The following is a 26,164-nucleotide window of genomic DNA, read 5'->3' as shown; positions in this document are numbered from 1 at the left end:
GTTGGCAACTATTTAAAAGGATTTAGGCAACCAGAATTTTGTACATGTCCCAGCTGGGATGACTGGTCAGGAATCTAAGAAGATAGGAAATTAAAGGTTGAAGGAACTAGGCATTCTGAGAAACAAAATAATTGATACATAGTTTGGTTTGGGAAGCCTGTCCACAACCTTACTTTGGATACCCCAAAAATTGCCCTTGTTATAAGAGATGTCTTTTGGCATCTCTTGTATGCTCAGTGGACAATTTAAGTAAAACTAAATCTGAAAGGTATAGAAAAAACAATACATGCTGTAGCCCTTTCATTCTAATCCATCACTATTTCTAAGCAACAACGTTGGGAGAGGTGATTCAAATGATACAGTTTTAAGCAAAACTTGGCTGAAATTCTAGGCTCTCTAATGAGAGATAACCCTCTGTTACTACTGTTCCTCAGATCTTTCCCTAAATTAAAGTGGAGCTTCCTAAGCAACCCAAGGCATGCCCTCACACATCTATCTCACCACATCTAAAATTTCTCATTTCATCCAATAGGCCAAAGAATGTTAAAATAATTTTGATGTGAGACCCTTCTTGCAGCAGAAAATAATAACATTTAACAAAATAACACGGTCCTTTCTAGGACTTGAGGCTAGAAAAGTAGTGCTGGTGGAATCACCATTCTTCTTTCCTGTAAGGATTTGGGGTTTTATTTCCATTCTTAAACTTTTTACTGGGTATGAACCACTTGAAAATATCTTCTAGGCATCTTTGTCTTTCCCAACCACTTTCCCCTGTCCTTGCACCCACCCTTTCACCTTAGATCCTGATGAAGAGATTTCAAAAACTCCCTATACATTAGAAAAACTTAGCAACTGACTTCACAATTGCTCCTCAAAAATGTTTACAAGATCTTTAGATAATAGTGTATACTCAGAAAGATGAGGATACACCTGACCAAAGAAGCCTAGACACAGATCAAGGGCTCATGAGGACAGAGCCAACCCTTAACATAAACACCATCTCTCCTGAGTTCACTGGAAGAGTGCAGGGTTGCAGCCATCCGGGCTGGACAGACTCCAAGTGCAGGCTGACAGACTTCCATATGCCAGAGCCCAGCAATCCGTGCCACTCTCCCCACGATCCTTTGAAGAAAGTTCTAAGAGTTAAGGTTATTCCACAGGCCGGTAGGCAGACTTCCAAATGGCCTCAGGAGAGGTGGAACTCTGCCAACAGTAATGGCAACACCCCAACAGTGCGAACTCTGAAGATCAAGGGAAGGACTGTGATATACATATATGTGTGTGTGATAAGAATTAAGTCACATAACATGAAATGGACTTGCTGGTACACTAACAGCTCCTCACAAACATTCTGAGCTAAAACCTAAAATGCTTCACTTTTACTCCAAAACATAAACTTCTCCACCTCATTTGTATATTCTACACAAATACGGAAGCATTGTTTTGTTTCATTTTGAGTCAGAGTCTCACTACTAAGTAGCCCAGGCTGACTGCCTACAACTCAAGATCCTCCTGGCCTCAGCCTCCTGAGGATTACAGATGTGCACCATTACACCTGGCTTCAGAAGGATTCTTTGTTTTTTGTGGTAGTAGAGTTTGAACTCAGAGCCTCATGCTTGCTAAGCAGGCGCTTTTACCACTTGGGCCATGCCTGGACCCCTCAAAAGTGTTGTGTTTTTGTTTTGTTTTGTTTTTGTGGGACTGAAGTTTGAACTCAGGGCTTCACACTTACAAAGCAAGCGCTCTAATGCTTGAGTCATGCCTCCAATCCATTTTTCTCTGGTTATTTTGCAGATGGGGGTTTCACAAACTATTTACCAGGGCTGACCTCAAATCATGATCCTCCCAATCTTAGCCTCCCAAGTAGCTAGGATTATAGGTATGAGCCACCAGCACCTGGATTTTTTCTTTTTTAATAACTGATTGCTATCTAAAACTATGAGAATTTGTTTTACACAGAATATTTATTTGAGTAAAAGCTTATAAGGAACTAAAAAATGTTTCCCACAACACAAGGATCATTAAAATATTTTAATACTAATATACATTTTCTTCTCTCAGAAAGACACAAAATTCTTAAATATTCTATCCACATTTAACAAAAAAAACCCTATTGACATAAATATCAAATATTTTACAAACAGAATAATCTACATACTGAAAACACTTTCAATAAATTTTCTCTCACATTTTTGGGGGTTATAGTACAGACTCAAATGGAATAAGGATTGCTTCAATTAGGACAGTTATTTTTATAATTTCATCTTTCACAGCTTAGTGTGTTTGTCCGCAGTCTTACTGTTGATGAAATAAAGAACTGTAATACTTTCCATTTCTTAGCAGTCTTGTAACAGAACAGAAGACTATCCTGTATGGGGCATTTCCTGCAGGAATCAGTTGTGAAGAACCCTTAGAGCTTGTTTCTTCTGTATGATTTCAGAGTGCTTTCAGTATGCTCATCCCAAGTGCTGAGTAATGGCCTAGTGTATTTACCTGGGTTGGGCTGCTTCTTGAACTGAAGCTGACAATATGTATCCTTCAAAGTAATGGACGAGGTAGCTTAATCAATGTAATCACCAAGGGCTGACATGAGGGAAAAGGAAGAAAACAGAAGTTTTTCCTATCAACCAACAGGCACATCCTTCCCACTTATACATTACACAGCTTTGGAGAGGTAAAAAAAAGAAAAAAAGAAGAGTGGAAGATTAATCCTGAGAAAGCGTGTGAGAGAATGGATGAAAATGTCTCACCTAAATGGTGTTCTGTTTTTCTGGTCAGGTGGTCACATTTTCATTTACATTTCTATTTTCCAACTTTCTTACCTATAGATGCATTTCATCAGATAAACCATATACCCATATATACAGTACACAGTATGGTACTGGACACCAACTTAACAGGCTCATGATGTACACATGAATGTAAGGCACTTTCGCGGTTTACAAAAGTGAATGCCTCAAAGTTTGATATTTACCAAAAATGGAGAAATATCCTCACAAAAGTGTATAGAAATCCTGAAAAGCCAAATAGGTATGAATCATTAGTGATCTTGGCCAGTGTTTTAAGAATGTTAGCATGACTAAAAGACAGAGATGTGAGATAATAATTGTTTAATATTACAGTCAATGTCAGGATGCTAAAACTGCTCTTGTAAAAACCTGCCAGCTCTGGATGCTTTTAGTTTCTCAACCCCAGAAGACTGTAGAGCAGGCAACAACCACACATAGTATACTGCGGTTTAGGGGTAGTGATGATACCATACCACATGTTATAAAGAGATTTATAAAAAGACTGGAAGTAATAAAGTCTTTGAGTTTCTTTAAAACTACTTAAAAATGTGAAATTTCATGTATTTTCTTAAAATCAAAAATTTTTAATTTCCAAATATAAATGTCACTCTAAATAATGTCGGCTTCTCTATGACTTTGCAAAATTAAAAGAATGTTCACAACATATAGTGTGTTGTAGTATATTTTCTTGTCCAGGAAAGACAAAAAAACTTAGATATTATAAACTCAAAACAGTGATTTAAGGAAATAATCAATTTTTATGCCATCTTTCCTTCCCCAAAACTCTAATAAAAAGAACCAAATGTTCTCTGGACCATGGTTGGTAAGGAGAGATCATCAAGAAAGTCAGGGATTTAGGGCAGACACAACTATACTTGCTTCTTCATTCACAAAGTATGGACTTTAATTTTAAAAAATTATTTCCATGTTACATCATATCAATAATTCAGTGGTTATTTTTTTGCCTCAAAGTGAGAGTTTAAAACCATTTTCGCAAGTTATAATTAGAGAATGACATTAGTACATTCTTGTTGCTGATGTGGAGATTATAATGCATACCTAGGTTCATTCATTATTTACAATTCAAATCTTTGCTGCATTTCATCTACAATCATTTTAGAAATTGCAAGGGAAGAAGTGGCAGCAGGGGAAGGTGCATTTCTCACATGAAGAATGCGATTTCCAGCATCCCCAACTCCTCCATCAAATACGAAATCATCCACTAGATTTCCACCTTTATCTACAGCTTGTGCTCTGACTCCAGCTGGACCTCTGCAAAAACAAAACATTGGTATTCAGCTGACTCAAAGAGATGGGATACTTTACAAGTTAGTGATTTTCCAAGTATTCTTAAAGCAAAAAAGTCTTTATTCTTCTAAATGCACAATTATGTGGAAACCAAACAGGTGTGTATTCAGCCAAAGGCTGTCAACTGTAGCCTGGCAAACCTACATCCTTGGCTAGAGTATAGGTCTACTACATAAAAGTGCAGTAAATCAAATAAATGTACAAATAATCAGCTTACTTATAAACATATGTTCTTCCTAAAAGTAGCAGATAAATCTATATTTAATTAGAATGCATCTTTTTTATTTAAATTTTTAATAAAGATTTATTATAAGAGTCAATCGATAACAATGAGGCTCTTCTGGTTAATATAAAGCAATTAAAAGCAGAAGTTAGGTATCTTAGTTGCACTCCTTATCTACTCTTTTAATTTTTGCATTTTGATTGAACACTTACAATTTATGGAGAAAAATATAAGTAAGTTCTCATTTTGTAGTTTGTTTTTATGTGAACAATGTAACCTTCAATTTCAGGAAAACTTTCAGTTAAAGAGATTACAGGCACTGGGCACTGGTGGCTCACACCTGTAATCCTAGCTACTTGGGAAGCTGAGATTGTGAGGATCATGATTCAAGGCCAGCCTGGGCAAAAAAGTTCATCTCAATGGGAAAAGGCTCAGTGTTCCTATCATCCCAGTAATGGTGAGAAGCATAAAATAAAAGGATGGTAGTCAAGGCTGGTCTGGGAAAAAGCAAGACCCTATCTCCTACCACCAAAATAACCAGAGCAAAAAGGGCTAAAGGCATGGCTCAGGCAGTAGGGTGCCTGCCTAGCAAATGCAAAGCCCTGAGTTCACACCATAGTACTGCCAAAAAAAAAAAAGCTTCAGAGAGACAGGAAAAACATAAAATGAATTAATTTAGCAGCATCTTAATACAGTGAGGATCTTTACTATCTAAAGTTGCTTTATAACATGTGAGTTCACATATTAGAGTTTTTTAAATAGCTAAAATTTGCAGATGAAATATAAATTAAATGCTTTTACTTTCTAATATCACCTCCTTTGAAATTGTTCAAGGAAACCCAATGTGAAAATGTCTATCTCATATGCATCAAGACTGGACAAGTCAGGCAACAATGTGAAACATTTTCTATTGATTCTGGGACAACTCAGATAAGTACTTGAGAAAGATACAAAGAAGAGACTGAGAGTGCTGTCCTCAACACCTCAGCTTGGCTGAGGAGAGACAAAGAGAATACTGACTATTATTTACTAAATGCTTCCTGTGTAGGACCCATCTCATGTATCCTCAAAACAAGTCTTGGAGGCTTATGTAGTTGATATTTAACAGCAAAGAAACACAGAGATTGACTATCTTGCCTGAAGTCATACACCTGTACTGTTCATTTTTTAGGTAAATAGGAATTAAAATGGGTGTGAAAAATTGTATGATAAAATAGGTAAGGAATCTGCACTAGACAATCAGGCAGGGAATCTGGACAGGAGACTTTCGAGCTAGAAGAACTGCAAGTAGGAATCTGATACAGCACTTAGAGCACAAACAGCACAGCACTGAAAGCTGACATTGCTTAGCTGTCAGTGTGTGGTCCAACCTGCACATTCTTCCTGCAGCTTATGTCAACTCAAATTGGCACTTCTCCTCCTGCCTTTTTTTTTTTTTTTTAAAGAAAATACTGCAATTGGTTGCAAGCATCTCTGGGCTTGGTTTTCTTGGCCCTTTCCTTGTGTCTGGCAGAAGACTGACATGTTGGGCACACAGCAGTGTGACCTGCCACTGATGTTCAGTGTTTTAACATAAAATGACTTTCCTCTGTACAGAGGTTGTCAGTGCATTCCTCTCACTCCTTCAGAGCATATAGGGGTTAACGCTGTGTAACCACAGTAAAATCTGTCCCAGTTATTTCTCATATAAATACAAATTAGGAATTTTTTATGGTACTGGGATTTGAACCTGGGTCAGGGCCTTGTGCTTGCTAAGTAGGCGCTCTACAACTTGAGCCAACTCTTCAGCCCTAAACACAAATTATGTCTTTAATACCTCTTGCTTAAGTGGAATTATAGATTTCCAATAATATAATTCAAGAAGAAAACAAATTAAAATATTAGGTTTTTTCTTTCTAACTCATTATTACAGGTTTTTCTTAAGATCTCATTTTCATTAAAAGTAACATAAAATGTCTAAAATACTATATTCTTCATGTTCACTTTTTAGCACTTAGGGCAACTTCAGGGATTTTCTTTGCAGGGCTATACATAGGCTTTCTCCTCCAAACAATTCAGCTTGAGGTAAGGATAATCATTTGAAATCTCAGGTGAGATAAACCATAAATGTCTTTAGGACGAGGACAGTGTCTTACACACATTCCATTTTATATCCATATCCATATTTATTGCACATAGTAGGCATTCAATAGGCCAGAAATTAAATTTCTAAACTTCTAATTTTTGTAACTTTAATACTTGAAAGAACAATCCATTCAGCAAAATATCAAATTCAGCTACATTTAATGTAGTGCTATCTATAGATAGACATTTTGCTACATTTGTGGCTGAATTTAATAGGAAGGTACATCCTAGATACTTAATTATGTTCAGAGACAAGAACAGGTGAATATGTAACTAATTACATGCATTCACCTGAGAAGCCCTATATTGTATTGTCACAGGGCAACAATTGTGGGCCAGGAAATTACTATGAAAGGCTGTAACTGACATTTTGTCCAGTCCCAAATAAGATAATCTAGTGTTCTGGAAAACTCACAAGGGATCTACTGCTAATCTAAAGCTAAGATCCATGTGAGCACTTTTAAACTGGAAGTGGTGGTATAGGGAAAGTAAACAATTTCAATTTAATTTCCAGACCTGAAGGACTGGTATTTTTGTTACTAATCTTTAACCTAAGTGGATTATGACTAGGGAACATGGTTTTTCTATGCCCCTTTTTTTTTTCTGGTGCTGGAAATGGAACCCACAGCCGTGTGCACGTCAGGTGTGCCTGTCAGACAAGTGTATACTACTACGGAGCCACACCCCAACCTTTTATGGCCAAAGTTTGAATTTTGTTGAGGACCTGGTTAGGGTTTAAAACATTTTAAGCTTTTGTAAATATCCTGGGAGAGCTTGAATTTTACAAGTATTCTACTCTGGTGGCAGAAGGGATCACAAGTGTTTTGTTAGTGAAATCTTCTAATATTTTATATCTAATCCATCTTTATAACTCATTTCATTTATCTATTATTTATAACTGAGTTAATAACATTTACATTTATTGTAATTACTGGCATAATTGATTTCTACCATATTATTTCATGCTATTTAACCTAATTTTTCTAAGGTTTTCACTTTTTTTTTTTGTGGCAGTACTGGGGATTGAACTCAGGGTTTCACGCTTGTTAGGAAAGTACTCTACCACTTGAGTCACACTCTCAGTCTTTTTTGTTTCAGTTATTTTTCAGATAGGGTCTCATGCTTTTTGCCTAGGCCTGCCTGACCATGAATCCTGCTACCTACATCTCCTGCGTAGCTGGGATTACAGATATAAGCCACTAAGCCTGGCAAAGAAAATCTGAATCAAGAGGTTTCTTTGTGTGTGTGTGTGTGTTTTTTTTTTTTTTTTTTCCTTTTTGTGGTTCTGGAGCTTGACTCAGGGCCTCCAAGTACTACCATTTGACTCATTCCCCCAGCCCTAGAAATCTATTTCCATTCTTACTTTAACTTATTAAGGTGGGAGTCACTATCAATTTCTCTGGAATTCCTATGAGAAGATAGGCTGGGGTTTTCTGACTTTCTTCTCCATGTCTTTTACCTTTCACACATTTTTCTCTTGCAATACTACTTTCTAAATTCTTCAAATTTACTTTTTATTCATGTTCTGTTAGGTAGGTTTGAAACCAAGTGTTTAACTTAAGTCACTTTAGTTTTAATATTGACTGATTCATTGGATTGATTGATGATACTGGGGTTTAAACTCAGGGCCTTGACTTACTAGGCAGGTGCATTACCATTTTAGCCATGTTCCCAGTCCTTTTTGTTTTAGTTATTTTTTGAATAGGGTATCAGGTTTTTGCCCAGACAGGCCCTGGATGGCAATCATCCTACCTGTTCCTTTGGCCTAGCTGGGAACACAAGTATGTACCACCACACCTAGTTTGTTTTGTTGAAATGGTGTCACTTTTTCCCCAGTCTGGCCTTGAACCATAATCCTCCTGATCTTAGTCTTAGAATTTATAAGCTATCTTTTTCATTTCTAGAAGTTGTATTTAGTCATTTTCCAAATTTGCCTATACTTTGTCTTAATCTTTTTTATAATTTCAATACCTTTGTTTTTCATTCATTGAAACATATTTATTGTTTCTAATATTTACTATTATCCATAGTCTTTAGGCATCTAATTCTGGTGTTTATTTTATCTGCCAACTCTCATTTATGGTGGTGTAATATCTGTCCAGCAGGACTTTTTCTGGGGGAAACCTGTGGGTTGAAGGTGTGTTCCTCCACAGAGATTTTAATTTGTTTCTGTGAGATGCTTCAGGAAGTGCTTTTAATAGAAAATTTCAAACTTGTAAAAAAGCAAAAAGAACAATGTAATAAAATCCTGTATATGGATAATCATCATTATGTATGATAAATGCTTCAACAACTACACACATACAGCCAATCTCGTTTCATCTATGCCCCCACCCAACAGTCTCCTTCCTCTAATGAATTATTTTAAAGCAAACCCAGATGATATGCCATTTAACTTCATGTATACAAAGGAATCTTAATAATAAACCAATAAATGCCTGGTATTGACAATATTAAAATTGCCTTGAATTTTCACTCTCTAATTTACACAGGAGAGAGAGAGAGAGAGAGAGAGAGAGAGATGGTGGCAGAAGAAGAGGAGAGGGAGAAGGGAAAGAGGGAGAGAGGGAAAAGGAGAGCAGACTGAACAAGTCTGGATCCACTTTAAATGTTCTCAGCTTATGGTTCCTAAACTAAACTGGTGATATACATTAAAACTCCCACTCCTACCTCCAAAACAAGGACATACAAAACTCCTCAACATTTGCTGGTGCCAAGGGGAATATTTTTATCTAGACATCCTTTTTATTAATAATGTTGTTCTTCAAGAGTTCCTGGCTTTACACTGGGATCTCAGTTCCAAATCTCTACCTGTCTAGACCCAAGGCCTCCTTTCTACCACTTGAGTGGCAATTAAAATACAAGCTGTTAATGTTCTATACCTTGTTTTGTGTGGTAAATATATGAGTCACACAATTTTCAGAATTCATTGAGCATTTAAGATCTATGTATTTTATTGCATGTGAATCACACATCAATTAAAAATACAGCTGAAGTCCCTCAGATATTAAAAATCAGCAAATTTTCCCTACCACTTGAGGTCAGCATCAGCACCAATTCGTCTTACTACGTGAGTTTTCAATTTTCTTCTTTATTTTTGGTCCTGAATTCTCCGCTATGTATTTGCTATATTTTCTCTTGACATTTTGTATTGTGAAGGTTACCAAATTCTCTACACTAATGCCCCCTATAGGACGTTGGCAATATCTGGAGACATTTCTGGTTGTCACAACTAAGGCAATGGGTAGAGGACAGGGATGCCTACAATGAACTGGACAGTCCCTCACAACAAAGAATTATTTGGAGCCAGGTGCCAGTGGTTCATGCCTGTAATCCCAGCTACTTAGGAGGCTGATATCTGTAGGATGGATCACAGTTTGAAGCCAGCCCAGGCAGTTCATGAGACCCCATCTCCAAAATAACCAGAACAAAATGGACCAGAGGTGTGGCTCAACTGATACAGCACTTGTTTTGCAGGTGTGAAGCACTGAGTTCAAACACTAATCCCACCAAAAAAAAAATTATTTAGCCCAAAATGTCAATAGCACCAAGATTAAGAAACTATAATCTATATTGCTTTAGATCATTACAACTTTACTGCAGAAATGTTTTGCCTTTGCATTTCACAACACAGTATAGTCTAGTTACCAGCGTGAGGAAAACATCTTGCTTGAGAATTTACTTTTGAATTTCCCAAAATGATTTGTGGAGGTGGGAGGAATCATGGCATATATATCTTCACCTTTTACATGCTTACAGTGCTAACAGATACAAACCGCTGTGAGATCAACATATCAAAATTAATCACAGAACAAGTTAAAGGCGTTAAGAGATAAAATTAAGAGGCTTAGAGGCAGAATTTAACAATGAGAAGTTTGAATACCTAATGCATCCATTTGATGATAGTAACTTTACATTCCAATCTAATGTTCACCAGTACATTTTGCCTAAAATGCTCTGGCTAGGCAATGACAAGTCAATATGGAAGGTGCTGCTTCTGACAGCCTTTCTTTTTGTTGTTTCATGGGGTGCTAGGGAGCAAACCCAGAGTCTCATCTGCCTTATTAGCTTCCACTATCTACAACTGCTCATTATGCTTATGATACAAGACTGATAGAACATTTATGATTTTAATGCATCAGATTTCAGGACAAGTAAGACATGGGTACAGCTTGGGCTGCAAGCTGTGTAAAAGTCTACCCATACTATCTAGTATTTTAGGCATATAACAAGGTATAGAAAATAACATAATAGAAACCCAAGTTTTTACCAAAAAATAACATGATAGAAACCCAATTTTTTACCAAAGACCTTAAGAAATAAAGCATTTCAGATATGATGGAGGCCCCTGTGGTAGCCTTAAGATCCTGATCCTTCCTTCACCAGAAGTAGCCTCTCTCATGAATAGGTGTTTATCAGTCCCAGGCATGTTTTTATTTTCACAGCAATCGATAAATAATGTATGGCATTGTTACGCTTGCTTTTTTAACTTACACTAAATGGTATCAAATGTTTCTTCTTCAATTTCCTTTTCATTATGGATAATTTCCTGCATTTTGTAGCTACCAGAATCAAGAAAAGAAACAAATGGAAGTGCTGAATATATTCAATATATGTCTCTCTTTTGGTGGTACTTGGGTTTAAACTCAGGGCCTGGCACTTGCAAAAGGCTGTTTTGCTTTAGTTATTTTTTGGACAGGGTCTTGCATTTTTGCTTAGGGCCAACACAGACTGCATTGCTCCTACCTATTCCCCCCACGTAGCTGGAATTACATACTTGAGCCACCATGTTCAGTGTATTTTATTGAGATGGGTTCTTGCTAACTTTTTGCCTGGGCTGGCCTCATACCACAACCCTCCTGATCTCTACCTCCCAAGTAGCTGAGATTATAGGAACGTATCACCATGCCTAGCAGCATCTCTGTCTCTAAAGAGGAACTAATCTGTGATTGAATCATTAATACCCATAAGGCCCAAGTCCAGCTCCACCATATGAAATTCACTGGTCTAATGGGGTTTCTTCAGGCTTCTATGAAAGAGTGCTCATTGAATATGGAGAGTGAATTCACTGCCACTGTTTCTACACAGTATCTACTGTGCCTACCCAATGTGTATTCCAAGGAATATTAATAGCTATAGTAGAAATCAGATTTGACTAGTCTGTTTTCAGATAGAAAATGTTAACAAGACTGCTAAAACAAACCACTGAAAACATAAAAGCCTTTATTTATTAGTGAGTGTAAGAAAATAAACCTAGATATTTCTAGCAGTTCCATTTCTGAAGAGGAATAGAAGGGTAAAAGAGATAAGAGTAAAAACATTAGCTGTGTTTTAAAAGTTCTTCTAAGGATTCAAAGAGGCTGGTCTCCGAATGACACATTAGAGTCAGATTTAGACCAGCGCAATCCCCTCAGGGAGACAGCTGACATAATTATTGCTCTCCTCCCAGATACATAGTCGAGCCCACTGACATTTTACACCAGGCTACTTCAGCAGCTGTTACAGAGAAGGTAGATATTTAGTGCCCTGGAGAGCTGTGGAGAGATAGATTGTAGAGGCAGTGTGAGTACCTCAAAGCACACTGCTGATTAGGCCTAGCAAATGGTTTGTTCAGGGAAAAGGGTGAACACTAAAAATATCACCAAAGAAGAAAAGTACATGGCTTGGCTGGTATTTGCAATAATCTACAGACCAAGTCCAAAAAGTCTTTGTTTCTAAGGAAAAATACACACACACACACACACAACCCTTACTTTGCCCTACATTCCTGTAGGAAGAACTTAGATTGATTATTACACTGCTTCCCACTCCTGTCCTGAAAGTAGAGTCTCAAGTAAGGGAAAAGGCCTCAGAAGTAAAAAAGAAGCAAGATAAGATGCCAGATCTAGGAGTGTGTTTCTAAAAGGTTTTAAGAAATGATCAAAATATAAAGATTTAGTGCGTCTATTACCTAGTAAGTTAACATGGTGATCAATGATTTTTATATAGAATTAAAGTCAGAAGGCTTTGAAATCACAAGATTGAGTAGACAGGAAGCTTTTTTAAAAATTCAGGCAAGAATTTTTTTATCAGTCAGGTGTGGTAGCATTGCCTCCTAATCCCAACACTCAGGAAATAGAGGCAGGAAGACAAGTGATTTGGCAGAGGCCAAATCCTGTCTCCAAAAAAAAAAATTATGAATGACATTACCATGAATGACAGCTAAATACAAAGGTTGAGGTGGCATCACAATAAAACTAAGATGGAGATTTCAGTTTAGAGCAATAAAGAGGCTTAGATTGTAGATGAACCAGCTATGATGTAGCAATGCCCAGTACATATACCGCAAAAGAAATTCAACAACTTTTGGAAGTGAGAGAACAAAGGTCAGTACATACACCGACTGACTCTAAACATGTGTTTACTAATCACCAAGTCAAACCTCCCTCTTAAGTTCACCAAAGTAAACTGTATTTACACTCCTTAATGTTTTTTCTTACCTAAGTATATCACTGACAGTAATTTCAGGGATAAACTTTTGAAGGTGCTTCACTGTTGCACCAAGACAACAGGCTTTATACATTTCATTAACTCCATAGAAGAAATTCTGAAACACCAATTTTAAAAAGCCACTGAAAGTAAAGAAAAAAATCTTTATGAGAAATGAATTCCTTATTACTATAAAATACCTTCGCTTGAGTTCAAACCCCAGTACCACACACAAAAAATAAGTAAATAAGTAAAATATTTCCGCAACTATTAGATTCTTTTTGGTGGCATCACAGAAATCTACGAAAAGTACAAAAAACTACATATTCAAAGAAAACAAACTTTGAGCCAAAATAAGAAGGAAATTTCATCTACTAAAAGGTAAACAATTTCCACACTCAGATTCCCCAAAACCACTGGCTTCAAATTGTGAGTCTCTAAGCCTGCCAACATCAAGGCTTTCTAATGCAAGTGTTACATGCTTTCTACACACCTACTTGGTCTCAGCAGGTCTTTAAATCAGGGCACTAAAGAAGTGATTAAGCTGAATTAATAAAATTGATATAACACTCACAAATATGAGGATTTATCCTATAAAAAGAGTATCAAATTTTCCCCTCTTAAAAATATAAGCAAACTGGGCACCAGTGGCTCATGCCTGTAATCCTAGTTCCTTGGGAAGCTGAGATCTGAAAATCATGGTTTGAGGCCAGCCTGAGATAGTTCTCAAGGCCCTATCTCAACCAATAGCAGGGTGCAGTGATCCCAGCTGCAGTGGGAAGCATAAAACAGGAGAACTGTGGTCCAAGCAAGCCTAGGCAAAAAGCAAACCCTATCTCCAAAATAACCACAGCAAAAAGGGCTGGAGGTGTGGTTCAAATGGTAAAGCACCTGCCTCGAAAGTGCAACCCCCAGTACTGAGTTCAATTCCCAGTACCACACTATGTGTGTATGCATATATGCACATAAAATGATTTTTTAAAAGTACAGTTGTTACCTATTGATAATTATATCTGTAACATCACTGGCACTGAAGTCAAAAGGTCTGTAACCTTCCCGTTTAAAGGCAAGTACTGCATTAGGCCCTAGCCAAATACTGCCATCCATCCTTGGTGTGAAGTGAACTCCTAGGAAAGGAAACCGGCTATCTGGGACCTATAGATTTAACACAGCAAAGAAATGTTAGCCCCATTTCACAGTCCATTTTATTCCAGATACAAACATCCAATTGGTAATATAAAACATCTGCTTCTATGCATTTAACATGCACTATGAACTACACTCAGATATGCTTTTCTATTAACATGCTTCTGCTTAGAACTGCCACCAGGAAACACTGATGCTACTGACAGTAACACACAGCTGCCATCTATTCATCTCTCTGGGTAAAGAAAAAGAAAAAAAGACATTTCCTTACTTCAGATCATCACCTTTCTCTCCTACAACTAGGGATGCTGTGATTGGCAAATAAAATCAGGACTTCCAGAAAAAAACTCACATTCATAGCACAGGCTTTTGTCAAGTGGGAATGTATGGGGTTGAAGCAGATGAATTTGGTGTTTTGGCAAGGTCAAAAATACCAAATATCTGAGTATTAGCTAAACCAATTCCACCTGGTTCAACCTAATACACTTGAGGGATTTGTTTACTTCCAGGGTAGTTCCAGACAGAAGAATGAACTCTTCTGTCTCTGTTTTCTGTTCTCTGTCTCTGTTTTCTCTTCCTTGGAATTACAGAGTGATCGTATCCTTCACATCTCAGTCAGTGAACTGAGAAACAGGGTTGGGTCCTATGAGTGCTCCCTTCACCAGAGAGGAGGAAGGACCTGGTTCCTTCTTGATAGTACTTCCTAGGATGCACTCATGCTTTCTGGAGACATGCACCTATGGGCAATTAATTTCAATTTAAGCACCATGATATTAAACAAAGATGTAGGGATTTAACCACTAGAGCAACAAATAAAATGTCTGCATAAACGACCCTTCAAACCCTCTCTTCTATTGTAGATGAAAATTTCTGTTCTCATCTCCTTTATGCTTAAAACCAGCTTGAGAAGAGTAAAAAGGAAGAAATATCATTACCTACCGGATAAATATTTCCTTTTACAAGATAGCATTTTTCTGGTTTCAAAAGCAGGTAATCTCCCCGGAATGGTATAATGTGAGGATCCGGATTACAGCCACTCAACTCTGAAATACGGTCTGAGTAGAGTCCTGCACATGTCACAACATACTGACATTGAATTTCCTCTCCCTGGTACAAAATAAGAGCAGATTAGCTTCCATATATGAAGGCTATACTTATCTTTCGGTGTGGAAGTGTAAAAAAGTCATCCTACGGGCAGAATAGTGATTAATAGAATTTGGGAGGGGGAGGTGGAAATAGCACACTGAACTCCATTAATATGTTCAATTAATACATGTTAATTAAAAAATAATAATAATTTTTTTAAAAGACCATGATTTGTATGGATAAGAGGATAATAGGTCAAGAGGGGAAGAAGATGATAGAAAAAGAAAATAAAGGCACAGAAATGGACTTTGTTCTAAAAGAAGAAATTTGATGCAAATATTAACATTTAGGTGACAGAAACTTAGGACAGTGGCAAGTAAGAGAATGGATGTCACCTTAAATTTTGTGCTTTAAAAAATTAGAGCTAAGGGGTGTGGCTCAAGTGGTAGAGCGCCTGACTAATAAAAAATTAGAGCTAATAATTGTTGACCTAAGAAGGATTCTTAACAAGCTACACACACATACATACAACCCTATTCTACTAGGACCTAGCACATAACTACTTGTCGCAGGAAGATGCAAACTTCATTAGATGATCACTAAATTTGGCCTGCACTGTATTTCACAAAGCTTCTCCTTTCTTATATGAGCTGCAACTATGTTATTTTTGAGTTGGTTCACATTCAACAATCCTGCTCAATTTCAAGTATAACCTACTCAATAAACAACTTCTCCTTCCTGATCGATATCCACTTTGTAAACTAAGGCTACTTTAGAAATCTCATTCACTCCATCCACAATTACTGAGAGCACACATTAAAGCCAATTTTTGCTTTAACAATTAAGAGAATGCTAATCATAGGCTGCTGTGATTTTCTACAATTTTGTAATTATCATCTGCATATTTTTACCTTTACTATGTTTAGCCAATTTGCCATTCTATTTCCTAAATGACTTCATTTAGCTCCAATTCACCACTAGACTTTAATTCTAATCTCTTTATTTCTTTCCCCCCCCCCCAGTTTTCCATTTTTAATATACGGTCTTAAATATACGGTTTTAATATATGGTCTTTTAATATAATGTCTTTGGTAAACAAATCCAGCACAAGGCCAACACAAAAAGAGGGAATAAAAGCAAGAAAAACAAAGCCTAGGCTTGTCCCTTATTGGGCATCAAGGTCAGGCCTACCCTCTCCCTTAAAGGAAATGAGTTTTTTACCCTTGGGCATCAGAATGGGTCCCTGTTCCTAAGCACAGAGAAACCAGCCCTGAAACATTTAAACATCTTTGCATATTTCACTGACTCATGGCTTCATGTGCATGAGACTCTGAAGTGCCATTTGCACAGGCGCAAGCAGATTTGTGAAGAGGAGTTTCCCCCTCTTCCTAGGAAATGTCTTACTAGCACCAACAGTGCCAATGGACCCAAGCTGCTTGTGACAATCAGTAAGGTTAGCTGTAACTTCTGGCTGGTGGTGGATGGAATGTCATTGTGCAGGGGTAGAGCTCCCTGTGGTGCCTGCCACGCAGGTCTGGGGCAGAAAATAGTCCAGAAGAGACCATGGCTAGCTGCTGAGAAAACATAATGATTAGCCACTTGGGGACTCTGTTACTTGGCATAAAAAATAGTCTTCTTGGATTGAAGATACCTGTGCAGAAAAAGTGCAGGTATAAACATGTGCTGCTGTAATAATGGGGAGAAAGCCCCAGTTTCCCTCAATTAATTTTGCTCAGGATTGACATGCAAGCCCCAAGCCAGCTTTGCTGCCAGAGCACAATCTGGCCAGTGGGGTAGCTCTCAGACCTGCAACACTATGCATCTAAAAGGGCTGGCCAGGTCACCACTGCCTGCCCACCTCTCTTGAGGCAACCATAGCCACTCTGGTGACACATGTGGCAGGATATATATTTTCTCTCCTCTTCTGTTTTCCAAGTTACAGGAGAAAAGTAGCTTACAGGTATTTCAAGGAGTAGGGGGTGGGACAATCCTCTGCTGATTGGAAAAGGAAGGTAAACAAAGATGACAAACCCAGGTCCTCCAACAATGCACATAACCACCCAACTTGAGGGCTCTGCTTCTCCTCACTACAGTCATGGCCTCTAAACCCAGGGATTACCAGTACTAGCTACTGTTAAACCCTGAAAAGCTCATGTTCACATCACTTTCCTCACTCAACTCTGGCTCAGACTAGTGGAATTTGATGTCAAGAGCAGATTCTTTTTCTGCTTTTGCTAGAGGGGCTGAGAAAATTGCCTCTTAAAAATGGGGGAAGGGGCAGTGTTACAGATTGCAGGTGGCCTGTAGTGCCACTACTGGGTTTTAGAGACAGCTTCCTGGAGACACTTATGCTCTGAGTCCTTTCAGCCAATGACTTGGGTCTGCATGTATTTTGTCTTCAGACCCACTGTTGCCACAGGAAAGAGGAAATAGCCTCTCTGTGGATCCAGAGCAGTAGTGACAAATCCAGCAGAACTTTTTTGTCAAGTCCTATCAGAAACAGGAAAGTCAGCAAGGACCCACCTCACCTCCTTCTCCTCTCCTTGAAAAAGAACAAAGGTTATGGATGGCTTGCTCAGAGGTCCTACCTTTCATCCCCAGGCAAAGACAAACACTGGGTGGTTCTTATACAGTCCACACATCTGTCTTTTTGCACTGGCAAATCTGAAGGGAAAACCCTGTGAGATGTTTAGGGAAATGGCCAAGACAGACCCACTGCAGAGGCCACAGCATGTCATGGACAGCTGGAGGGTTGAGGCAAGGGGCAGGTTGGATAGAACTGCACAACTCATCAGCCCCCCAATTCTGATGGGCTTCCACCACTTCCAGTACCACCAGCAGTTGTTCACAGTTCTCTCCTCACAAATGCTGTTTTAGAAATTTCCTGAGTTCACTCTCCCCTTCAATCCACTTGGGCACCTTGAGTTTGGAACTGAGGTTGTAGTAGGCTCTCCCACTTCTCAAACACAGATCCAATGCTGCCTTTTGAAAGGCAACTTGAGTGGACCCAGCACAGGCTGGAGGGCAAGCGCATGATGAAGCCCACAACATTAGTGAAGACAACGATTCCAAAGTCACTATCCTTGGCCCACCAAACAGCTCCACAGCCCTTGGTCTAAAGTGTTGTAATGACATCCACTCCACAGTTTCCATTTCCCAGCATGCTCCATCTTGCGGGGTGTCGCCATGGAGTTTGGAGACGCCTCGGGAAAATCTCCTGCAGCGCTTCCCATGTAAAGGCAGTGCTATACTGGAAGATGTTGAGGGTGTGGAGGACACGGTGCTCGTTGCGCTGTTTCTCTTGTTAGATGTGTAGGGGAGGGGTTACCACTGGTCGCCTGGGACAGCCCCAAGGATTCAGATTTGGCCCTGTCTTTTTTCCATGGCACACAACTCATGTTTTTCATTTTAGGTTCCTGAGAGGGCTGAGAACACCCCACTCTTCCCTACTGAGGAAGATGTACACTGCTCAGTGTTTTTAGGATTCCTGAGGTCTACCTTATTCCCTGGTGTCCATAATTTATGGTTTGTCACTGGAAGAAAAATGTTGGAATCTAAAGGGAGAAAAAAAAAATCTCTCTTCTCAATAGAAAAATAACTTTTAGACTAGTACATTTCACCACCACTGTCAAAGTGCAGATCTTTTAATAAGTCATATAAAATTATGATCTTGTTTGCCCTGTGCCTAACGTCTCCTCTACCCCCACTTCAAAAACCCCCACAATTTCCTTGCTGTCTTTTCCTCTCTGTGAATGCCAACTAGGCCCCAACGCAGGAGAACCAAATAGAATTGATCACACCACTCCTCTTTTTCCATTTTATTCCCATCATGATGCCACAGACTCAGAAGAAAGGGCCTAGGTAGTAAATAAAATGTACAGCTCGAGCAGCTTGCAAGAGCTGGCCAGTATGGGATCGTGGGCTGCTCCTGGTAACTTCTTGTTCTTCCTCTCAGCTAACCTGTTTCTGAAGCCTGAGTGCTCATCTGTCTCAGCATTTCCTTTCTTTCCAGCTCTCACAGATGCAGGTTTATTCCATAAAACTGTATGTTTGACTCTATATATAGCCTATTTTTTCCCTTGCCAGAAAGACAATCCTCCTTTGAAGAGTTACAAAAGTTATATATTTTTAATGTAACTTCTGTATAGCAAATTCAAATTTGCTAGAATAAACCATGATTGTTTGAAAACTCGTTGAGTCAAAAGGGGTGTCAGTGACAACAACAAAATCTAGCCAGGTGTTCACAACTAAATCTCAGTACTTGGGAGGCTTAGGTAGGAGGATCACAAGTTCAGCCTGGGCTGTATATTAAGACCTTGTCTCAAGGAAAAAAAACCTAAAACAAACAATAGCAAATGCTTTTCCTGTTCATCTAGTTACATACCAGAAGTACAAGAAATGCTTTTATATGATAAAAATCTACCGGTTTCTACTTAAAAGGTCAGCAACTCTTTTGTTCTTAGAACATAAAACACAGATAAGCCTTATGATAAATGTAGAGATAACAAAATTTGTAAAATGGTATTAGCATGCAATAGTCTCCTTTTAAAAAAAACTCAAGTAACAGTTCCAATGATTTAAAAAGGTCTCTGAAATAATTTTATGCTATACATGAAACAAAAAATTCAGTAACATATTAATTTACTTCTAAACTGAAATTTGGGTAAATGTTAAACATTATATTGTTCAATAGTAATTATTTTGGTGGTAGTAGGTTTTGAACTCAGAGCCTCACGCTTGCTAGGCAGGTGCTCTACTACCTGAGTCATTCTGCCTGTCCTCAATCACAATTTTTTTTGAGACAGGGTCTAAGTAGCCTAGGCTGGCTTTGAACTTGAGACTTCCTGCCTCCATCTCCCAAGTGCTGGGATTATAAATTTCTTTGAAAGAATAAACTATGAATTTCTATTGTTCTTCCATAACTGAAAAAGACTTTTCCCCCATATCTAATGTATAAGTCTTTCATTTTAAATCCTCTCTCCAACAGTTTATTTTTAAAATTCCTTTTATTTTAACCTCTCATAAGCATATATGTTAAGTGAACACAAAATATTTGAATTTGAATCCCAAATCTATACTAAAAGGAAAATGCCATGATAAAAAACAACAATTACAGTAATTCTGGGTAAAATAATACAACCATTGGTATCCCAATGCCACTAAATGTCTTCTATAATATAATGCCATGTTCCGGTGAAAATATCCCATAGATGAGGGCAGGTACAGAAACATACTTCTAATGCTTGTTTGAATAGAAACCCTGTTTGGTCAGCCACTTGGGCCATCTGATCCTATGGGTATGGTGGTAATCAAAGTGTGTGTGGCACACAGTGATGTTTTACAAAGCTTTTGGCAGGCCTCTACAAGGAAATCACTGTATAGAACTTTAGGATTTTCGAGGAAAAGCCACACTACCCTCAGTAGGTAATAATACTCCTCTGGAGAAAGTGCTTCTGGCTTTGACTAAACATTTGACTACAGGTCACCAAACTACCATGTGAACTACTCATTCTTAACTGGGTTTTGTATGACTCATCAAGCCACAAAATTAGGTGTGTACAGCAGCACTCCATCATCAAGAAGAGGTACAATGTATGATCAGGGTTGTACATGTCCTGTAGGCATATATGAGTTACAGAGGCAAAAGGTTCATGACGCCTACTTCTGTTTACTGCCTCCTTCCTCTCATCTACGGCCTCTATGACCAATGGACCAAGGAAGGAAAAAAAAGACACCTGCTTCTGCGTAACATGGTTCTGTTCACCACTCAAAAGTGAACAGTTGCAGCATCAGACTTCCACTCAGAAGTGGCCCTGGAGGACTGTGGTAAAGGGAAATCTTCCTAGTTGGCATAACTCTCAACACTACAGCTGGTTTAACCTAGGAGAAAGGGCCAAAGAACAGATCTAGCTTCATGTGCTACTGCATTAATAGTTTGACTAGATGGTCAAGAAGAGGAGCTCTGAAGAAAAGATACATAAATGGATCACTCCAAGTAGCCTCAGAGGATGAAGATATTTGAGTTCAACATGAATGTTCACTAAGTGAAGGAAGATTTTAAGAATCAGTAGGCAAGATGATCTGCTCTTTGGATGTGAGTTAGCCTCTTTCTTCAGGCACCCCTGTCCTTACTCAATGGCTTCATGAACAGAATGGATAGTCTCTTTAATAAATGATGCTGGGAAAAGTAGATATACAAATGCAAAAGGATGAAATTGGACCCTATACCATTCACAAAAATTAACTTGAAATCTATTAAAGATTTTAACATAAGACCTAAATCTGGAAGAAAACATAGGCAGAGGCTCCTTCATACTAGCCTTGGCAATGATTTTTTTGGACAGGGCACTAAAAACACAAGACAACAAAAACAAAAACAAGCAAGTAGAACTACATCAAACTAAAAAGCTTCTGCACAGAAAAGGAAATAATTAACACTCTGAACAAAAAGACAACCTATAGAACGGGAGGAAATATTTACAAACCATATCTGATAAGGGGTTAATAACCAAAATATATAAGGAACTTAAGCAACTGAACAGCTAAAAAGCAAATGTTCCAATTTTTAAAATGGGCAAAGGACCTGAGTAGATACCTTTTCAAAGAGACAAACAAGTAGCCAATAAGTATAAGAAAAAGTGCACAACATCACTAAACATCAGGGAAATGGAAATCAAAACCACAGTGAGGTATTACCTCATTTCTGGTAGGATGGCTATTTAATATCTTTTTGATAAAAGGCAAAAGATAACAAATATTAACAAAAATATAAGTTGCACTCTTGATGGGAATGTAAAAAATTGGTACAGCCATCTTGGAAAACAGCACAGAAATTTCTAAAAAAATTAGAAATAGAACTACCATATTCAGCAATTCTGCTTCTGGATATATACCCAAACAAAATGAAATCAGTATGTCAAAGAGATGTCTGCACTCCTATGTTTATTACAGCACTATGCACAACAGCCTAGACAGGGAAACAAAATCTAAATGTCCATTAAGAGATAAATGGATAAAAAAAGAAAATTCTTCCAGTTGTGACATGGATAAATCTGGAAGGTATTGCGTTAAGTGAAAATAAGCCAGACAGCGAAAGACAAATACTATGAGATACACTTATATGGTGAATCTACAAAGGTTGAATTCAAGCTGAGTGTGGTAGCAAATGCCTACAAAAATCCCAGCTCTTGGGAGGCTGAGGTAGGAGGATTATGAGTTTGAGACTACAGAACAAGTCATTAAAAAAAAAAAAAAAGGTTGAATTCATAGAAACAGAGAGTGAGAAGAATGGTAGGGAATTAGGGAGTAGGGATAGGAGATAGTTGGGAATGGGGAGATCTTGGCCAAAAGGTACAAACTGTCACTTAGAAGATAAATTCTGGGGATGCAATGCACAGCATAGTGAATATAGTTAATGTTATATGACATACTTGAAATTTGCTAAGAGCAGATCTTTAGTATTCTCATCACATACAAACAAATGGTAACTTTGTAAAGTGACTGATGTGCTAATTAACTTGATACAGTGCAAATATGTATCAAATCATCACCTGGTACATTTTAAAGGTATACAATTCTATTTGTTAATTATAGCTCAATAAAACTGGGAAAAATATCTACGGCAGCAAGAAAAGAGGTGATGCATGGGCCCAGTAACATGTATTTATTCACCAAGGATGATCTGTCTATAGTCATTGCAGAGTGCTCAATTTGCCAATAGAGACTAACATAGCCACTGATATGGTCCCTGAACCACTTTCAACATACAAAAGGCAGAATTTAGTTCTCACCACAATGGACAATTGCTTTGAATATAGATTTTTCTTCCCTACCCATGATACTTCTGCTGAAACCAACATCTATGGATTTACAGAATGCCTCACTCACCAACATGGTATTTACATACAAACATTACTTCTAATTAGTGAACTTATCATGCAGTAAATGAAGTGCAGCAATCAGCCCTTGCTCATGGAATTCACTGATTTTTTTGCCATTTTCCCCATCATCCTGAAGCCACTGGGTAACAGAAAGTGAAATGGCTTTTGAAGATTCAGTAACAGCAACACCTGGCAGGGTTGGAGCAATTCTTCCAGGATGCTCTATGTGCTCTAGTTCAGTGACTAAAATATGGCATTGTTTCAAAGATCAGAAATCAAGAGACAGAAATGGGAGTAGCTCCTTACTATTATCCCAGTGATCCACTAGTGAAATTTTTGCATACAGCTTTGGACTTGGATGATCTAGAGCTCTTAGTTTCCAAGGGAGAGAAACTTCCATTAAACATATAAACAATGGTTCCATTAAGCTAGAAGGTGTTCTGCCACTTTGGTCACCCTGGGTTCTTCATGCCAGTAAATCAATAGGCAAAGAAGGACTGCTGTTCTGAATGAGATAATTAATCCCGACTCTCAAGGAGTAATGGAGTCCTGTCACACATAGGGGTTGGGGGTGAAAAAGAGGAGTGTGTCTGGAATAAACACATTCTGAGGCATCTCTAAGTATCCCCATGTATTGCACTAGAAGCTACTGGAAACAATCACAGCCCAAAACGGGCTGCTAATGGCACAGACACTTCAGGGATGAAAAGCTTGCACTACCCCACCAAACTAGGAACCATAACCAGTGAAGATGCTTGCCAAAGGTACAGACAATATGGAAATGGGCAGTGGATGAAGCAAATGATAAATATCAGCTATGATCACATGACCAGTCACAGAAATAAGGAATGTCATAGCTATGAGTATTTCTCCCATATTTTGAAATAAATATATTTGTTTATATAATACCCAATTCTTTCTTTATCCTCATTGTTGTAAGCTTGTGTTTCCCCAAAATTCATATTTTGAAGCTCTAACCCCAATGTGATTATATTTGTAGAAAGGGATATTAGGGGGTAAATAAGGACACCAATCCAATGGGACTGGAGTCCTTATAAGAAGAGGAAGTCATACCAAAGATCACAAAAAGGGGCCATATGAAAACACAATGAGAAAGTGGCCATTTACAAACCAGGAAGCGAGAGGTCTCACCAGAAAATAACCATGACAGCAACTTGACCTTGGACTTGTAGATTCTAGGAGTGTGAGAAAGTGAATTTTTATTGTTCGGGCCACCCATTTTGTGGTATTTTTGACTTAATACACCCATCTTTAACACTTCCTCACTATAGAACACATGGTTTCTCGATCTCAGTACCATTACTATTTGGAGCTGTACGCTTGTTTGCTTTGGAGGCCTGTTCCCTACATGGAAGGGTGTTCAGCAGCATCCCTGACTTCTACTCACTAAATCCAGCAGCTGTGCTCCCACTTCCACAGTGTGACAGCCAAAAATGTCTCCAGACATTGTTAAATGTCTCCTGCGAGCAAAATCACTTCCAATCTTCTAATCTAAGATATTTCAATAGTGGTTAGCTTTATATCTCAGTATTTAAATTAAGGATCTCAACTGAAGAGTGTGATTCAGGATGAATATTGTTGTATGGGTGATAGTTACATCTTGTTAGGTAAAAGCATTAATTTTACTATTGTCTTTATTTGAAAGCTAAATATGGTTAGAAGGACTGGCATGGTGTTATACGCCTGTGATCCAAGAACTTAGAGGCTGAGACAGCAGGATTGTGAGTTCAAGGCCAGCCTGGCCTACAAAGTGAAACCCTATCTCAAAAATAAATAACAATTAATAAATAAAAATGATCATAAGAGGTATATATGGATGCCAAGTTGACAAGGGGAAGACTGGTGGGGGGTTGTACTGTATCTATTTAGTTAAGCTGGAGACTATGCTTGATAGACTCCTCTCCTCTGTATGTTTCCAACTTAAAGTTGACCAACACTCTAACTGCCTATGACCTGACAGGCAGAGGTAAAGCCACAATCACTTTTTTGATGGTTTCCTACACTGTGGTAATGAACAGACACCCACTCCCTAATGAACGCAGCTCTGTGTTCAGAACTATTTCCCAACTTGTTTTTTGTTTGTTTGTTTGTTTGTTTTGCGGGACTGGGCTTTGAATTTAGGGCTTTGTGCTTGCAAAGCAGGCACTCTACCTCTTGAGCCACACCTCCAGTCTATTTTGCTCTGGGTATTTTGGAGATAGGGTCTCATGAACTATTTGCCCAGGCTGGCCTCGTACCCCGATTCTCCCAATCTCAGCCTCCCAAGTAGATGGGATTACAGGCATGAGCCACTGGTGCCCATCTTGTTTCCCACTTCTGATCTTGCTAATCAAGAGCTGTCCCAGCCCACTACTTGGGTATAGACAGAATCAAGAGCTCCCCGCAGATCTCCTCAGAAACTGCCCAATTGCAGTCCCACTTCAGCAGCTGGACACCTAGGTTCTCAGCCTGATCTACCAACTTCCTTCTGAACCTCTGCTTTCCTAGATCCTCTCACAATGGTGTAAGGCCTAATTCCTACAATAAATCCTGTAACATTCATGTGTGACTACTACTCTCACCGACCCTTGAAGACACAGGGAATAGTCTATACCATCCAGTGGTTCTTGCTGTAGACTGTGAAGATAAAGAAAGAAATCCGTCTACCCTTGCATGACCTATGCATCCATCCTAAAGTTTTTTAATTAGTAAGGAGTCAGTAAATGAATGTACTTCAGTCAGCAGAGTGATAAAATATCTATCAGTTTTGACTTAAATACTCCACATGCTTATAATCCTGTTCTTTATCAGAGCAATCACTTCATGAAGAGATTCCAAAGTTAAAACCCTTGTTAGAATGAAGACTATTAAATTTCTCGAGTGAGGCATGGTGGTGCACACCGATAATCCCAATACTCATGAGACTGAGGCACAAGGATCATGAGTTCCAGGCCATGTAGTGAGACTCTGTCTCCAAAAGCAAACAAACAAAAAACATAAAAAACCCACAAATAAACCTCTTCTCAGAATTACATTAGACAAATTTCATTCAATGATTTAAAATATAGCACTGTGGTTTAATTCAACTTGTTAAGAAAGAGAAGGGGATGAAAGTGGCTAAGTTTTAGTTAAGAATCTTT

General features: G+C 38.4%; 1 protein-coding gene and 1 pseudogene across 1 annotated transcript in view; both read right to left on the bottom strand.

Moving 5' to 3' along the window:
• Nucleotides 1-3,668: 3,668 nt before the first annotated feature.
• L2hgdh (L-2-hydroxyglutarate dehydrogenase) overlaps nucleotides 3,669-26,164 on the bottom strand; it is a 44,638-nt gene continuing 22,142 nt past the window's right edge. The window contains exons 7-10 of the mRNA XM_074068012.1: nucleotides 14,998-15,165; nucleotides 13,910-14,067; nucleotides 12,924-13,055; nucleotides 3,669-4,061 (exon numbers count right to left, since the gene is read on the bottom strand). Of these exons, the coding sequence (XP_073924113.1) occupies nucleotides 3,866-4,061; nucleotides 12,924-13,055; nucleotides 13,910-14,067; nucleotides 14,998-15,165 (654 nt within the window). The 3' untranslated portion in view covers nucleotides 3,669-3,865. The remainder of the gene's footprint in view (nucleotides 4,062-12,923; nucleotides 13,056-13,909; nucleotides 14,068-14,997; nucleotides 15,166-26,164) is intronic.
• On the bottom strand, nucleotides 15,172-26,160 carry LOC141421580 (josephin-1 pseudogene; annotated as a pseudogene).

Source organism: Castor canadensis, chromosome 3 (assembly GCF_047511655.1).
Source record: "Castor canadensis chromosome 3, mCasCan1.hap1v2, whole genome shotgun sequence".
Taxonomy (NCBI): domain Eukaryota; kingdom Metazoa; phylum Chordata; class Mammalia; order Rodentia; family Castoridae; genus Castor; species Castor canadensis.
Note: the sequence above shows the minus strand (reverse complement) of the source record. Positions and strands in the feature narration are given on the sequence as shown.